At 52.6% G+C, this 16,976-nt stretch overlaps 5 protein-coding genes across 5 annotated transcripts; 2 read left to right on the forward strand and 3 right to left on the reverse strand.

The window, feature by feature from the left end:
- Window positions 1-535: 535 nt before the first annotated feature.
- On the forward strand, window positions 536-1,963 carry G6M90_00g065650 (uncharacterized protein; the record flags this gene model as incomplete). Its single annotated transcript, XM_014684722.1, has 1 exon — window positions 536-1,963. The coding sequence occupies one exon, from the start codon at window positions 536-538 to the stop codon at window positions 1,961-1,963; it is 1,428 nt and encodes a 475-aa protein (XP_014540208.1).
- A 3,113-nt stretch (window positions 1,964-5,076) lies between these two features.
- isp4_6 (Sexual differentiation process protein isp4) lies at window positions 5,077-7,716 on the forward strand (the record flags this gene model as incomplete). Its single annotated transcript, XM_014684721.1, has 5 exons — window positions 5,077-5,307; window positions 5,382-5,542; window positions 5,616-6,332; window positions 6,402-6,887; window positions 6,951-7,716. 5 exons carry the CDS (start codon window positions 5,077-5,079, stop codon window positions 7,714-7,716), a joined length of 2,361 nt encoding a protein of 786 aa, XP_014540207.1.
- A 411-nt stretch (window positions 7,717-8,127) lies between these two features.
- On the reverse strand, window positions 8,128-9,771 carry srpA (Signal recognition particle; the record flags this gene model as incomplete). Its single annotated transcript, XM_014684720.1, has 2 exons — window positions 8,128-9,618; window positions 9,694-9,771. 2 exons carry the CDS (start codon window positions 9,769-9,771, stop codon window positions 8,128-8,130), a joined length of 1,569 nt encoding a protein of 522 aa, XP_014540206.1.
- A 664-nt stretch (window positions 9,772-10,435) lies between these two features.
- Window positions 10,436-13,043, reverse strand: afcA (Alpha-fucosidase A; the record flags this gene model as incomplete). The annotated part of the gene is made up of 5 exons (XM_014684719.1): window positions 10,436-11,412; window positions 11,469-12,545; window positions 12,597-12,681; window positions 12,736-12,818; window positions 12,878-13,043. 5 exons carry the CDS (start codon window positions 13,041-13,043, stop codon window positions 10,436-10,438), a joined length of 2,388 nt encoding a protein of 795 aa, XP_014540205.1.
- A 630-nt stretch (window positions 13,044-13,673) lies between these two features.
- xlnR (Xylanolytic transcriptional activator xlnR) lies at window positions 13,674-16,272 on the reverse strand (the record flags this gene model as incomplete). Its single annotated transcript, XM_014684718.1, has 4 exons — window positions 13,674-13,814; window positions 13,873-14,636; window positions 14,717-15,142; window positions 15,201-16,272. 4 exons carry the CDS (start codon window positions 16,270-16,272, stop codon window positions 13,674-13,676), a joined length of 2,403 nt encoding a protein of 800 aa, XP_014540204.1.
- Window positions 16,273-16,976: the final 704 nt, after the last annotated feature.

Genomic DNA, 16,976 nt, shown 5'->3' on the forward strand with positions numbered 1-16,976 from the left:
ATGAGGGCAAGAGGAAAGACGTGTCTTAGGCTTCGTTTGCGTCTCGTCGCGCGCCACGTGCTGCGAAAACAAGAATAGGGAGATGTTTAAACTTCAGACGCTTGACCAGGGACGCTCTCCGTCCTTTGACGCTGATTGGCTTCGCCGCACCAGAGCATGCTGCCACATGGCGTGATGGCGACGACGACAAGAACAACTAGTCAAGCTGGTAATATGTGTCGGCAACACTGAATGTCATCATGGGCTACCCTCAGCCGCGAAAATTCCTGGTTTCAATGCTCGTCAGAGCTTGCTGCCAACACGACCAAATGATGGATCTCGGCCCACGATTATGTCTGGTCAACTATTATGGATCCGGGGCCGGTTCGGGAATTCTCAATAAAGTCGGGTCAAGGTTGCACAGCGGATCATGCGGCCGCTCCCGCTCACGTAAACGTTTATGCGAGACCCGGCCAAAACGACGTCAACTCGAGTGAAAATCCGAGTCGCGGCAACGTCTCCCTCTCACCAACCATCAACAACCATCGCCGACATCATGCTCCTTGATGTTCTGCAGAACCTGCGGGCTGCCCTGACACCGTCGGCTGTTCTTGGCGGCCTGGCCGTCCTGCTGCTCCTCCTCGGTTCCGCGGCCGCCGGCGTCGTATGCACCGGGCGCAACTACGCCCTTGGCCGGGAATTGCGACAGCTCAGACGCATCGGCGTCGCGCCGGGCCAAAGCAACATGCGCGACCAGTACGACGCCCAGTATGACCTGCCGCCGGGAGCCAGCGCCAGCCGTCCCATCCGCATCAAGGCCATCTACATCCACCCCGTCAAGTCGTTTGCGCCCATCGAGGTGGATCGCGCCCTGCTCACCAAGTCTGGCTTCATGCATGATCGATGCTTCGCCATAGCCGCCGAGGTGGTCGAGCCCGATGTCGACACTGGCGCCCGGAAGACGTTTTGGCGGTTTATAAGCCAGCGCACCAAGCCGGCCATGTCTCTCGTCAAGACGGAGCTCTGGCTACCGCACCCGGGCAGCGACCCCAACCACGAGCTGGTGCGCTCGGGAGGATGCGTCGTCGTCCGGTTTCCCGACCCCGAACCTCCGTCCTGGCTGCGCTGGCTCGAGGCCCTTCTCTACACGTGGAATCCGGCCACGGCGCCCGACGTCTGCTTCATTGCTCCCTTGAACCTGCCCACCCATCATGTGGACAAGGTGCCCTTGCGGCCGTTTGTCATCCACGGCCGCACGGCGCAAGGCATCGACATGGGCGTCGTGCCCTCTGTCGCGGCAGCGCTTCCCAAGCTGAAGAAGTTTCTCAAGATGGCAGACTCGACCCCCTTCACCCTCTTCAAGTGCACGCCCGACACGCTGGTCCGCACGACAAGGAACCTCGCGCCCCTCAAGTACATTGGCTCTCCCGCCGTCCACGGCTACACCGACCAACAGCCCGTCAACGTGGCCAGCCTGTCGTCGGTCCATGACTTCGCCCGCCTGCTCCCCAGGGAGAACCAGCCTCTGAATGCGCTGCGCTTCCGGGCCAACGTCTGGATCACGGGGGCGCCGGCCTACGACGAGGAGACCTGGAAGCGCTGCCGTATTGTGCCGAGGAGTGCCGGTGGTCCCGATGCGCCCCGGCGCGCGCGTGTAGATGCAGTCCTGTGCGTCGTGTGCCGCACGTCGAGGTGCACGATGCCCAATGTCGACCCGGGCAGGGGCGTCTTTGATACCGACGAGCCCGCTGCGGACAAGAAAAGGGGCAGGCCGCAGCCGAGCACGGCGCTGATTCAGCACCGCACAGTCGAGGCTGGGAACAATGCTGCCATGGGATACATGGGCATGCACTGTGTGCCCGAGGACCGCAGCTTGCACGAGGCCCAGGAGCAGAATGCAGGGCTGTATGTTGGCGTCGGCGATGAGATTCAGGTCTTGGACCGAGGGGAGCACTTGTACGGGTCGACGGGGGATGACTACTAAGATGCCGTGGGGAGCTTTGGAGACGTACAGATGGTAGTAGACTGATTTGTATTTTTGGATGATGCTGGACCATGCATTGCAATTATCGTCAATAGCCCTACACCTTGGATATGGCGTCGTTTTGCGCATCTTGGCTACTAACATGGAAACGAATGTTGCAGGCATCCGTCTAATATTTGTATCCATATTATTTCAAATTTCCTTTTAAGCCGTGGACATATCTTGCGTCCGGATTCTATTTGAATTTATTTATGTGACAAGGGCTTGACTAAGGGCTTGGAGCAAAAGGGCTCAATTCAATAATAATCTCGTAGGATGTCAGAGGTCCCGAGTTACTAAAAGGAAGGAAGGGAACAGTGACCGCTGTATATACATGAAAGGAACGCCCGGGCCTAAGGCTCTTACCTGACGTGTTTAAGCTGTGTAACTAATAAGTCTCGTATCAGCGAAGCCCCTTTACTGGGTTTCACCATTTGTTGGGCCTTTTCCGTGTAACAATATATATGTCAGTCACGATTTACTCGTCGCCCCTGTGGTGGTGAGGGTTAGTTGTTGAGTTGGCAGAAGTGAAGACGCACACCGAGATTAGCTCTCTTTCACTGAAAAAAAGAGATATGCAACGGTAATAACTAGTTATTGAATTGCAACGCTGGTCAAATTACAACTTATAGACGACGTCAATAAGAGTACGCGACAGTACTATTAGCAATATCCCGACGCCGACGTCAACACTTGACCATAATTGTAGCCCGAACTCATGACGTGAATACATACTTGTCCCTCCTTCCTCTTGAATTTTATTGGCTTTGATAGCCGAATATTGCTGAAATAATCAAGAACCTCGTTATAAGGGCTTGCGGAATAAGGTTTCTTGGTTCTCCATTGCTATTGGGAATCCGTAGCTGAGCTCGTTTAGCGGCTTCATACGATCACTTCTCTCTAAAAAAAAAAAGTATTGGAAGCTCTACTTTCTCTTTGGCCTTTTTGGCCGTTTCTATCCTGCTACCCTGAAACCAAGCCGGTAATTTTGACAAGGGCTCAATAGACGGCTTGGAGCAATTTGGCTTGATTCAGCTAATAACAGTCTTTGGTATCAAAGGTCCTTGGTTTTCCTTGAGGCCTCGTTGACCAAAGACCTCTTTAAATACAAGAAGTCAGTGAGGGACTTTTCCCCAGGCCCCGTGGCCGTAGCCCTCGTGTAACCGTGGGACATCGGGCCATTTCCGTGTAATAAATTTCATGACCCCTTCGTTTGACTCATCTCACGAGGCTACGATCACGATACCTCAGAGCTGAAGGGCTAACCGCTTTGTATAAGAGTCTTCTGCCCCAGGGACCTTGGAAGGAACCCAGGAAGCACCTTGAATACCAAAAGCTCAAAGGCTGTTGGTCGATGAATTGAACCACGCTATTCCAAGCCCTCTACGGAGCCCTTGTCAAAAATTGACAAGGTATTGCATTCAAATGGCAAAGATTGATGTATTACCCAAGCACTTGATTCTGTTATAATCCTTATGTCGTTTAAAATCAATTAAAGTTATGTGAAGAAAATTCATTTTCTCGCGCAATAGTTAATCACTGAAGGACACATGAGAGCTAAAACAAAGTTACGCAGCTGCTTTCGACCATGACAAATGGGATCTCCCGGCGAGGGCTCATCCGCTGATCTCTCGAGGATAATCAAAAAAACGTATCATCAGTTTCTCTAGAGGTTATTCAAGAACTGCGGAGAATTTCTTTCCGAAACTCTTATCTGCATGTCATCTTGCGAATAGTCGCATCAAGCGTCGTACTTGATGTTGTTTTACAAAGAGTAGGCAAAATTGACAGTCTAACCAGAGACACTTGGCACTAACTTCGGACAATTTATACGCAACCTAAAAGGGTAGACCTTGTACCAATAAGATGTAACTGTTTAATACGCGATACAGACTCATTACTCTGAAAGCTGGCTATAAATGCCGATAGCAAATGAGATGTAGGTTAATATATCAAAACTAATATATAAACAGCACAACAGGCAGTGTGGAGGCTTATCAAATATCATTTTTCCCGTAAGGCGCAGGTTTAGAATAGTCTTTAAGTCTAGGGACGGCTTGTTGCTCGCGTCATCAGTACTCGGCATTTTACAATCAAGGACTGTACTTTCCATTAAAATTTAGCCTATGCTACCGCGTCTGAACCGATCTGCTCACTAGTGTGACATATGAAGGCGGATGAAATTGGGGCGGAGTGGTCTCTGACGATGCCGTTCTAGTGCCATTGGCCGGCTTGATATGGCGGGCAAGATGAATAACTTTAGATGCAAAGTGCATTCAGCAAAAACGCTACCACCGAGACGGCGGAATGTTAAATCCATGCATTCTGTACTGTGCGAGAGAAGGAATGGATAATGAATACCATGTCAGGACACAGATCTGAAACCAATATTCGCTGGCAGCTTAATACACCAACGCATGAATAGTTTGATAAAACGTCCTCTTGTTCGGCGTTGGTCGAGCAGGAGTCGTACGCGTGCTGCTGCTGAAGCAACCCCATGTCACAGGCAAATATCGCGCCACACAAAGGTTGAACGAGACAGTAAATTCATTTCCCATTTGGCAGCCCCTTTTACCACCTGTACATGTTACATGGAGAACATTGCACAAACTGAATGCCTTGATCGGCGTGGCCTTTGGCAAGTAAAAGAGGTACCATGTAACTGTCGAGTATACTTCCAAACCGGGAAATTTAAATTCCTTGGCGGCCATCACAAAGCTTCAGCAGTTTTAATCCGCGTTCCCATTCTTCCTCCTGTTCTGAAACATTAATTCTAATAATCTAGAACTTTCTTAGTGGACTGGCACTGGGACCTTGTCCGTCGCGAGCTTACTCACAAAATACAACCGGTGTTTTGTACGTCACTCGGCTGCAATACAAGACACAGAAAGGGGATTCTTTAGCCAAAGGCTATACACTTATACGCGGCATTGGCGCCACGCCAACTGCCCATGGCGTCCCATCTCCATGTATAAGAGCCGGACACTGACCGGGCTCGTATTTCATCTTTGTTTTTTTAGAAATCACACCCCTGAGCTCCCAGTAGACGACGACGACAACAACTCGACCTGGCGATGGGTTTGAAAGAGCGCTTTGTGACCGTGACCAGGTCGTGGTCCGCTACCGACGAAGACGCCGCAGAAGCCTCTCCGCCCCGAAACGAGCGGCGCTTCCGAAAACAACACCGATGGGATCCGTTCCTCGACAACGAGAGGCTCGAAACGAGCACCGACAACGCCGAGGGTGCTCCCGCCGTCAACGAAGCGGTCCAAGATGACTCGCCGTATCCCGAAGTTCGCGCCTCGGTACGTCGCAACCCCGAGCAATATTTCCGCGAGCCTCGTCAGCAACACTTACCCAGCCCGTGTTCGCGTCGTAGGTTCCTCCCACCGACGATCCCGACATGCCCGTCAACACCATCCGCGCCTGGTTCCTGGGTGTCGTCCTCTGCACCGTCATCGCGGCGTGCAACGTCCTCCTCTCCCTCCGCCGCCAGTCGACGTCCATTTCGCCCACAGTCGTCCAACTAGTTGCGTACCCGTAAGTCCAAGGCCCGCCCCCCGAGTCCCGTCGACGAGAGAGCAAGAACCTGACGGCGAGTGCGTGTCCAAAGAATGGGCGTCGGCCTGGCCAAGGTCCTGCCCACCACCGTGTACCGCGTCTCCGGCCACGAGTTCACCCTGAATCCCGGCCCGTTCAACGTCAAGGAGCACACCATCGTCACCATGATGACGGCCGCCGGCTCGTCCATCAGCTACGCCATCGAGATTCTCCTCGCCCAGGAAGTCTTTTACAACCAGCACTTCAAATGGGGATTCCAGCTGCTCCTGATGGTGTCCACGCAGGCCATGGGCTTTGGCGTCGCCGGCATCGCGCGGCGCTTCCTCGTCTGGCCGTCCGCCATGGTCTGGCCCGCGAACCTGGTGACCTGCACCGTCATGCATGCCCTGCATACGCATGTGCCCGCCGACCCGGCAGCCACCAGCGGCTGGAAGATGGGCCGTTATAGCTTCTTCCTGGTCGTCGCCCTGGCCTGCTTTGCCTGGACGTGGGTTCCCCAGGTCTTTGCCCAGTTCCTGCAGTACTTTGCGTTTGCGTGCTGGATCGCGCCCAGGAACGTCGTCGTCAACCAGGTCTTTGGTGCCTTTACCGGCCTGGGAATCGTCCCCGTCACGTTCGACTGGCTCACCGTCTCGTCGTGGCTGGGCAGCCCCCTCGAGTCCCCTGCCTTTGCCATCTTCAACGTTGCGTTTGGTCTCTTTATTTGCCTGGTCGGGGCCGCGGGCCTCGTCTGGGCTGGCCCGGATTACTACCGCTATCTTCCCATTTCGTGAGTGTCTCGTCGGAGGACGACCCCCGGGCCGCAGACGCCGTGAAGCTAACCAGGTCTTGTCGTCAGTGCCAACAGCAACTTTGACCGCTATGCCGGCGTGTACAACACGAGCCGCATCCTAAACGCCAACTTTACCATCAACGAGGCGGCATACCATGAGTATTCGCCGATTCTCCTCGGGGCAAACTTTTCTCTCTCGTACGGCATGGGCTTCGCCGGCCTCATCTCCACCATTGTCCACGTCGTGGTTTTCTACGGCGGCGACATCTGGAGCCGTGTCAAGGATCCCCAATACGACGAACCCGACGTTCATCTCCGGCTCATGCGAAGATACAAGGAAGCACCGCAGTGGTGGTTCGCCGCCATCTTTTCCATATCCTTTGCTTTTGGCATGATTGCCTCGCAGGCCTGGCAAACGCATCTGCCGTGGTGGGCCTACATTGTTTGCATCATCATCGGCGCCGCCCTCTTCATCCCCATTGGCATGGTGCAGGCCATTACCAACCAGCAGACCGGCCTCAACGTCGTCACAGAAATGATCTTTGGGTACATGTGAGTTTCCAGCAAACCCCTTCCCCCCTTTTCCCGAGAGCACACCCGCTCACCTCGCGGCAGGCTGCCCGGTCGCCCCGTGGCCATGATGCTCTTCAAGTCCTGGGGCTACATGCTGTCAGCCAACGGCCTCGACTACATCTCCAACATGAAAATCGGCCACTACATGAAGGTGCCCCCCCGGAGCATGTTCGCTGCCCAGGCCTTTGCCGTCGTCTGGCTCGCCGTCGTCCAGACGTGCACGTACAACTTCCTGCTCGGCAACATCGAGGACATCTGCACCAAGGACCAGGCCCAGGGCCTGACGTGCCCCAACGCGCGCACCTTTTACAACTCGAGCGTCATTTGGGGCGTCATTGGTCCCAAGCGCGTCTTTGGCCTCGGCGGCATCTACTCCTGGATCAACTGGTTCTGGCTCATCGGCGCCGCCCTGCCCGTCATCCAGTACCTTGTTGCTCGTAGATATCCTCGCAGCTTTGTGCGATTTATTGTCTGGCCGGCCGTCTTCAGCGCCAGCAGCATCGTCCCTCCCGCCACCCTCTATTTCCTTACTCCCTGGGTCATTGTCGGTCTCTTTTTCAACTGGTATATTCGACGCAGATACTTTGGCTGGTGGACGCAGTATACCTATGTTCTCTCCGGTGCGCTCGACATTGGCTCGCGCATCTGTGTTGTCATAATTGCCCTTGCGCTTGGCTTGGGCGACATCCCCGACTTGGAGTGGTGGGGTAACACGGTTCCTTTTGACACGTTGGACTTTGAAGGAACGGCCGTGACCAAGGCGTTTGTCAAGAATATCACCGAGCCTCTTGGTCCATCTGTTTGGTAGATGTCGCGGGGAAGTCATTGAGTAAGGCTTCGCAGCCATGCCGCATGGAAGGCCAGTTGTAATATAATAGCGTGTATAGAAACTATAGAGATTTTCAGCATGCGTGTTGACAAAGTGGTTGGGCCTGCCCTGTAAAATAATGAATTCAGTCCAAATTTTGCCTTGTTTGCTGACGCCAGTTTAAAACTTCTCAACGTCAAAGACGTCCAAATCATGTGCTCTGAGAAAACTTGGAAAGAAAAGACTAACATTTCGTCATATGCAAAGTCCAGTTTTATTTATTGTCAATCACAATCGTCAAGCCCAAACGCCAACGCAACACAACTTAATATATATCCTGCCCGCTGTGTCATCATGATCAGAAACCTACCATCGTCTCGTGCCACTTTTTCCATCTCCAAGGACTATACATCACCTTCTTCCACGGCCACTGCCGCCGGGCATCCCAGGCATCCCAGGCATCCCACCTCCCATCCCCATCTGTCTCATCATCGCCTGCATATCCATCCCGCCGGGCATGCCGCCTCCTCCACCTAGCATCTTCATCAGTGATCCCATGTCAGGCATACCGCCTGCGCCGCCAGCGCCGCCCATGCTCTGGAGTCGCTTCTGCATTGCAGCCATCTGCTGGGCTTTGTTGCCGCCGCCCATGGCTTGCTGCGCGCGCTGCATGTTCCTCATGTTGCCGCCCATCTTCTTGGCCATGCCGGCCATCATGCGCTGCTGCGTAAGAAGATCTTCCACCTCGCGTACCGACGTTCCTGAGCCGCGAGCTATTCTGGTCATTCGTGTGGGCTGCTCAATGAGAATCTTGCCATCCGAGTCGAGTTCCTTGTCTGTCATGGAGTCGCAAATGTAAATCATGCGCTTGAGCTTGGCGCTGCCCTCTTCGTCGTCCATCCCCTGCATCATATTGCTCATGCCAGGGATCATGCCAGCCATTTTGGACAAGGGTCCCATCTTCATAATATTGGACAGCTGGTCACGGAGATCGCGGACCGTGAAGATGCCTTCCTGTATGTGCTTGATTGTGTCCTTTTGGTTGAGGTTTAGCGACTGGACGTGCTCTACTAGACCGGCCATGTCGCCCATGCCCAGCAGCTTCTGCACGAACTGCTGCGGGGCGAAGCGCTCCAGATCCAGCATGTGTTCACCGGTGCCGATGAACACGATGGGGGTGTGTGTTGCCGCCACGGCTGAAATGGCACCACCGCCGTGGGCATGGCCGTCCGTCTTGGTGATGATGATGGCTCCGAAATCGGCCGCCTCCTTGAACGCCTTGGCCTGCGACTCTGCCTGCTGACCGATCGAAGCGTCGAGCACCATGATGGTTTCGTCCGGGCGAATCGCCGTCTGGATGTCAATCATCTCTTGGAACAGGGCCGACTCCTGACGATGTCTACCCGAGGTATCAACAATAATCACATCAAACTTCTCCTTCTTGAACTGGTCCACTCCCGCGCGAGCCACGGCCGCGGGATCCGTTTCCGTGAGGGAGCCATAGTACGGAATCTTGGCCTTTGTAGCATTCTGCTTCAGCTGGTCAAACGCACCAGCTCGGAAGGTATCCGCGCACACCAGGCACGCCCGGAACCCTCTCGTTTGATAGTGTCGCGCAAGCTTGGTACACGTCGTTGTTTTACCAGCACCCTGAAGACCAACAAACATAATGACATTTGGCTTGCCCTTTTTCGGCTTGAACGGCTCGGCATGCGGGTCGACTAATTGGACGAGTTCGTCGAAGACGGCTTTTTGGATCAGGCGTTTCTTGTTGACAGCGGGCGGGAGGTCTTTGAAGTTGACTGTGCTTTTGATAGATTTTCGGAGCTGCATGACAAGCTTCACATTGACGTCGGCTTCGAGCAGGGCAGCGCAAATCTCTTTCAGCATGTTGTCGAAGGCCTAAGCTCGGTCGACAGTCAGATCAAGACGATTCACTATTGCGCCCCCATCAGAAGAGGCTTGTGGGCGGCTCACCTTCTCATCAAGATTCTGGTCCCTAGTTAGGTTGGTGACCGCCGCATTGATGCGGCGGCCGAGATCTTGAAGAACCATGGCGGCAAGAGTGTCGAGATCACTTGTCCTGGCTTAAAGTTGTGGTTGTGGCAATGTTGAACCAAGTGGCAGCTGGCATTGCTGCTTAGGTCTCTGGTGTGGAGGCGGGGCATTTTGGTGGGCTGTCGGCAAAAGCATCAATTTTTTCCCGGCGGACAGGGGGGCTACCCTGGAGCCCGCACTTTCTGGACATGATTGCAAGTATATAGACAAATCAGATTGGGATACCAAGTAAATTTCATCTAGGTAAATATGTTTTAGAAAATGAGGATCTTGCATTCCTGCTCATTTTACAAAACTGCGAAGCTGATTCTGTGTGGATTCTTTGTCGCGGCTTTCACACCAAAGGTCATTGGAATGGGTAGGTCGTATTTGGCAACATGTACTACGCATGGAGGTCAATGTCATTCATCCCTCCGGGCCATCGATGTTATGACCTTTCCGGACAACTATCATTACGGAATTTGCGCTGCCCTGTGTTCAATGTTGTTGCGACTTACGTGACTACGGAGATAAAACTGCTACGTGGGCCGTTGCCTCACTTCCAATTGTCAGCTGCAAGTTCCAAGTTTCAAACCACTGCTTTCAAAACTCCAACCCAACCGAGACAGGATCTAGCAAAGGCACTCACCCGGTTTTTATGCAGATACACACAGCCGCATCCTCACAACACCTTCCCATCAACATTATACAACTTCAGAGGTTTCCCGGACCCAACCAGCTTCGCCTTATTCACCTTGCCATTCGCATCCCACGCAAAATCCACGGAATACCCTCCTCTTAACCTCAGCCCCTTCACGTTACCATCGCCCCAAGCCGCAGGAATCGCTGGCCCCAAAACCACTGTCCTATCTCCCGTCTCTCCATGCTTCTGCGGCATATCAACAACCAACATACTCAACATGGCACCGGCCAATCCGAAATTCGCATCAATCTGGAACGGCGCACTCAAGGCGTTATACATGCTGAGCCCGTTACTCGCAAAATTCATATCAATTGCGTAACGCAGCTCATAGTACGCTTCGGCTGTGTTATTCAGCCTCGCCCAGCACGCCGCGCGCCATACCTTTTCCCAGCCCGAATTGGCGTCGGCTGCATTTCCGGGACCGCGGGACTTGAGAGTCTCCGCAACAGCCTTTTGTATGGTGCTATTGGTGTAGCCTCCTTGAAAAGAGGAGATAGAGTATCCGGGATACCAGCCTACGAGATGAGATAAGTGGCGATGGGTGTTCTTGGTGTCGAAACCATACGAGTCGGGAACTTTCCATTCCTTGATGCCGCCCCAGGTGGTGAAGTGCAGACCCTTGTCCAGCGACGCGAGTTTGGAGGCTACGTCGCGCTTGAAGACTGTGTCTGTCTCCGATACGAATTCGCCAGAGGCCAGAACCGCTTCAAAGACTTGGTGGATAGCCTGTTGAAAATGTGCGCAGCCAAAGGTTGTCGGGCCATGCTCGGGGCTATTGCACGGGTTGACGACCAAGGTGCCGTCTTTGAAGAAGGCATCATGTTGAAGTTGAGAGAGCCAGAATTTGGCTACGCCTTTAAGAAGCGGATATCCTTGTGTTTTAAGCCATGATACGTCACGGCTGTACTCAAAGTTGTCCCAGACATGTTGCATCATCCATGCCGCCGATGCCGGGTCTAATTCGTTGTTAGTAACGAACGCAGGGACGACGTGACTTGTTTGAATTGCCTACAGTTTGCCCAAATTGCTTCATCCTTCATGGCGGTATGCCCAAAAATATTCATCTCGTGGTGCGTTACCCATCCCGACGCATTATACAGCAGCTTTGCCGTCTCTATTCCCCGCGGCACCCACGTGTCTTGCATATAATTCCACAATGCAGGTTGCGTCTTTGTCAGCCCCGTTTGGTCCGCGGCCCAGTAGTTCATTTGAAGGTTAATATTGGCATGGTAGTCCGCACTCCAAGCGGGGGAAAGCTGCTCAGCCCAACGACCTTGCAAGTTGGCGGGGAGTGAGTTGTCTCGCGAAGATGCGATGAGCAGGTAGCGAGCGTAGTCGAACAGAAGCCCTTCGACAAAAGGGTCTCCCTTTCCGTCTACCGAGTACTGAGAAATGATTGATGCCGTGTCCTTCTTAACGGATCCGTTTGGATCCGGAAGATTGAGAGTAAACGTGCCAAAAAGTTCAGCATAATCGGATACATGTTGCGATAGCATGTCCTCGTAGGTTGTCTTGGCTGCCTTTAACACCGCAGCTTCTACACCGGGACCGGGGTCCTCTCCTTTAAAGCTGTAGTTGTTTTGCGCGTTGCCTTTCTTCTGGTCATAATTTGTGTTGGCGCTGAAGACGATTGTCAACGAGTTGCTGCCTCCAGAGGGTGTAATAGTCAGGGTCCCATCATCGGAGCAAGACGTATTTGCCCCGTTACCTCCTTTGGCTCTTGCTTCGTATCTCATTCCGGCAGGGGGACCAGCCCTTGTCGTACCGCTGAGGCGCGCGAATTCATTACTACATGACGACTTTGCCAGAATTGTGTCCACAAGCAGGTCTTCAAACTTGACTGTTGTTTTAGGCACAGTACCAGTTGACGCTATATTGAAAAAACAGGCCTGTGCTGGATACGAGCAAAACAAGTTGGTGGTATATTTCACCGAGTCAACCACGTAGGTCGTTGTGTAGAGGCCACGGTCGAGGTCCAAAGTGCGATTATAGTCGCTATACAACGTGCCATGTCCGATCGCAATACTTATGTTTCCCAAGGCGCGATACGAGCCGTAATGGTCTCCGCTCCCGTAAAGGGCAGTTACGTCTGGTATAAGTTAGTATTACTGAAGATGCTAGTCTCTGTGGTGACCCTCACTGCCGGATCCTCTCTTGAATATAAAGTCGCGTATTCCTGGAAGAGCACCTGCCTTGGATGAAGGAGGATTGCCTCCTGTGTATGTCTATTTCACGTCAGCCCGTTAATCTCGATATTGGTGCAGAAACAGGCCACCAACTGAGCTTTCAAAAGGGCCCCCGCTCCATAACGAGTCCACATTCAATGCAAGCTTCTCTGAACCAGGTGGTCCGAAAGGCATTGCTGCAAAGAAGGACAAGTTAGCTTGACGACACAAGTAATGGCAGGCTATGGTGTCATACCTCCTAGTTTTCCATTGCCTACTGGATAGGTAGTCTTGAGAATAGTCTCATCACTAGACTGAGGCGCATATGTCGCTGGTTGTGTTGACCACAAAGATCGAGCAGATCCAAGAGCTGTAGCCTGCAAGAAGGCCACAGCAATGGTGTTCAAGTTGATCCAATGCATCATGACAGGCGGCTGACTAGTAAAAGGGGCATTTCCCGTTCTGCTTGTTTTGATCTATTGAGAGGTAGGCGAAATGGATCCATTATATACCGCCCTAGTTTCCAGTGGCATAAGATCTAGCAAAAATGAGCCTCCGTTCCATGCCATGAATCCCATAACAGTCAGCCAGCCCTCCTCGGTACTGTGCTGATGTGGGAAGCGGGGAAAGCACTAATGTAGTCAATGTGACTAAGGAATTGATGCCCACCGATCTGCAAAAGTAGTTAGAACCCGACGGATAATGGAGCAACATGGAGGTTTACTCCATATAAATAGGAGGAGTATGAGGCCCCGTGCAACAGCTACCATCTTATGAATCTGTCAGTGCGGCAGCCAAAACCACTGGCTAGATATGGATCCGGCGGCAGTGCTCAAAAAGGAACGAGATCATTCATTCCAATCAGTTGCTAGGTTTCTCCATATTTCGAGTAGATCACTTGATCTGGTCCAACTCGAAGTTTGCTTCTGTAGTTGGCCATTCAGGACCGACATATCCGCATTGGACTTTGCCACTAGACATTCAATAGTCGCCGTGGCGAGGCTAAAATAATATGCCATTGCATCATGTCAAAACCACAGGTAGCCCATCCACTACAGAGCCAACCCTTTGGCACCCTTTGTCCATCTGTAGAGAGATAAAGCTCTACGCCTTGCCCGATGTTCCTCCCAGTCGGTAGTACCTGTTCCTCGCACGCTGTATAGCGTGGAGCGCACCACTTTTCGAAAGTTTTTCTGCTCAAAAAAATTTAGTTCGTGATGGTGAAATAGAATAGGCAACCAAGGAAAGTACCTGAAACTCAGTGTTCAATGTAACAACACACACTTCGTGGGCTCGGATGATGTTCTCGCATGCTTGCTCCACGGACTCGTTGGGACCAAGTTGCGGCATCCGATCTGCAAAGAGGAGCAGAATGAAACTACCCTGAAGAAGGTAAATCCCAAATAGATACGACATAAAGGTGAGCTCAGGATCAATGGTGAGAATCGTCGAAACAGACTGGGATGCCGAAATGGCATGCGATGCGCATTCGGTGAAGTGTTCTGAGGTGATCCAGTCATCACCCCCGTCTAACATGGAAATCGCATCCCATTTGCCATGTAAAAGGACGTGAAGGACATGTAAAATGTGGGTGCTATAAGCCATAACAAGTCGAACTTTGGATTGGTCCGCTTGATATGAGGATGACGATGACATCTTAAAACCGGGGGCTGGCATGCCGCTCAATAGGTCTCGTCCGCCTTGTCCAGGTATTTGGAATGCTGTAGATGCTGGCACAATAGCGGCATCACGGCCTAATGCACCAAGACTGAACTCGTAGTCAGTCAAGAGATGTTGCACAACAGATATGGAGTATGCATCGTCTTGTTGGCCAAGTCGAGGGTGTCGACGTCGATGATGAATTTCGATAATGTCTCCAAGGATTGCCATGAGAGGAAGAAAATATTCAAGGTATCCAGTTCCGGTTGCAAGAACCGGAGGACCCATGACTCTCGTAGGGAGTTCCCGGGGCGGGATGGCGTCCAGATTTTCCCAGATACGTTCCGGAAGCGGAGCTGTCGATTGTTAGCGATTTAGAACGCCATCTTTTTTTGAAACCAACCAAAGTGGAAGGGCTGGGCAGGTTTATACGAACCATATACCTCACAATATGAGTCTGGCATAGAAAGGACTGTGTTGAAGGACAGGCTCAAATGTCTGTCGAGACTGTAGAGAAGCCAAAACACCCGCCGTCGTTCCTCCCGCCGCTCAAATTCAGCAAAGGTCGCATCAGAGCGATCCCTATGGCAGGAACATAGAGGGTTTGCACACGGCGAAACTGAAGCCGGACACCTCTCGTCCTCTCGGTTTAATTGTAGGGAGAGAGTCAGTCTCAAAGCTTTCGACCACCATTTGTAACAATCAGACTTGAAATCGCCGCCTGATACAGCGATAGACAACAGGATAAAGGTAAGAACATCGTCCACTCCCCCAGCCGGTTCGTTTGCTGCCGTGGTCGTTGGAACAGACGCGGAGTTGGCCCATCCGGGAATTGGGACCTCTTTCTCGGCCCTCAAACCACCTAGGTAAACGTCAGCATTTCCCCCAAAGGGCGCTTACAATGAGGGTCGGCTCCGTACCGTGGATTCGATGCCAGCGGTCAGGGTCTCTCTCGGAAACCAACGATATGGCTAGGTCGTACAAGTCATTCACTACCTTGGCCCGAGTTCCAGGCACATGGAGAAGCATAACATCCGCCGTTTGTGCAACGCACCACAAAATTGTGGCCAGAAGAGCAGGAGTGGTATGTCTTGGGCTAGTTGGATGAAGAATAGACTTTCTGCGGAATATGCGAGTGAGAATGTATGGCGAGGCACCGCGGAACAACGAGCTTCCGGGATCAGTAAGGAAAATATCAAGCAGCTCGCAAGCTACTGAAGCTGGAAGTATGTTTCGTATATACGGTAAGACTGGATCGAGAAATCTGTAACAACAATCCTCCGTTGGAGCTTTTTGAAGGAGGTCGGGCGACAAGCTATTGGGTACCGTAGCAGTGCTGAAAGACTCTCGAGTACTGTCGCCGTTACTAGCGGCAGATCTAAATGAATCACGATGGTCTTGAGTTCTTCGGTATTCGTGCGGTCTACCGAGATTTGCTGGGGATGGATACCCGACACTATCATCTGATATGAGTGCTTCCGAGTCTGCAACGTGATTGTCTGAGAATGCCGCCGACAATGAACCTGCCCGGGGTCGGAACGCTCGAGAATCGGACGTAGCATTTTTGTGTGAACCTGGTTGAATAAGTGAAGTAACGGACATAGACGTAGATACACGTCGTCTTCTTTCAGGGGACTCATTGCCGTGTGAGATTACGCTCTCTGCATGGCTGACTAGCCGGCCATCGACGATAGGCGGGATATTGCTCGCGGGAGAGCCACCACGTTGATCCGCTTGAGAGGATAAAGATAGAGGCTGCCTGTCCGCAACCGCCGATTCACCGGCAGGTGATGCTGATGGCGGTGAGGATTGAGACGCCCGTCCATCGTCGGGAGTGCCTGTTGGAGGTACTGGGCGTTGTGACTCGGATTGGAACCTGACCGAAGTAGAGGCTGGCAGGCGGCCTCTCTTCTTGATCTCCCTATTATACCGACAAACGTACCCATAGTCTTCGACGAGATAGATATAAACGTCAGTCACTGAATCATCCATAGTGGTAGCGATTGGCGGTGACTAGGCGGTGACTGCAGTTACAAGGCCGTAGAGACTGGGTATGAAAGCAAATATTGTTTGCCAGGACGTTCTGACGTTTTGTAACAAACAGGCGACAAGCCGAATAGTCACAACATTGAAGAAAGACAATCTCACCTTGACATCTACGGCACGGACTAGACAATGGGCATTGGTTAGTACAGACGTCGAAATTCAACACCAAAGAATTCCAGTTGGACTTGCCTTTCCCCATCACAGCGAGTCCGTGATGTGCTGCACTTGTCGCAGGCTCTCCTCGTGCGCTTTCTTGGCCTGGCGTGCTCCTGTTGGGGGCTGGAGATAACCTCTGGAGATTGGCCTATCTCATCCCCAGATCCCAGCATGGAGTCTTGCTTCCGAAGGTCGACTTGGGCCATGGCGGAGGGCAGCCGGCGGCTCGTGTTGGACACAAATATGGAGAAAGGGGTTAGAAATAGCCGTGGTGGATGAATGCAGGTCCTGGCCGAGCAAATGGCGCCAAGGCCTGGTGTTGTACACAGCTTGGCACGAAATGAATGATGCCGATTGAGGCTGTGGGAAATGGGTTCCGGAGCCAAGTTATGCGAGCCGACGGTTCAAGGGGTCTGGTCTTGACTTGTGAATGCGAACCGGGCAGGCAGCATGTGAGGGGCGACGTCGGCTTCCATGTGTAGTCTGGCTCTTTC

The sequence above is a fragment of the Metarhizium brunneum genome, chromosome 3, assembly GCF_013426205.1.
Source record: "Metarhizium brunneum chromosome 3, complete sequence".
In the NCBI taxonomy this organism is placed as follows: Eukaryota; Fungi; Ascomycota; class Sordariomycetes; order Hypocreales; family Clavicipitaceae; genus Metarhizium; species Metarhizium brunneum.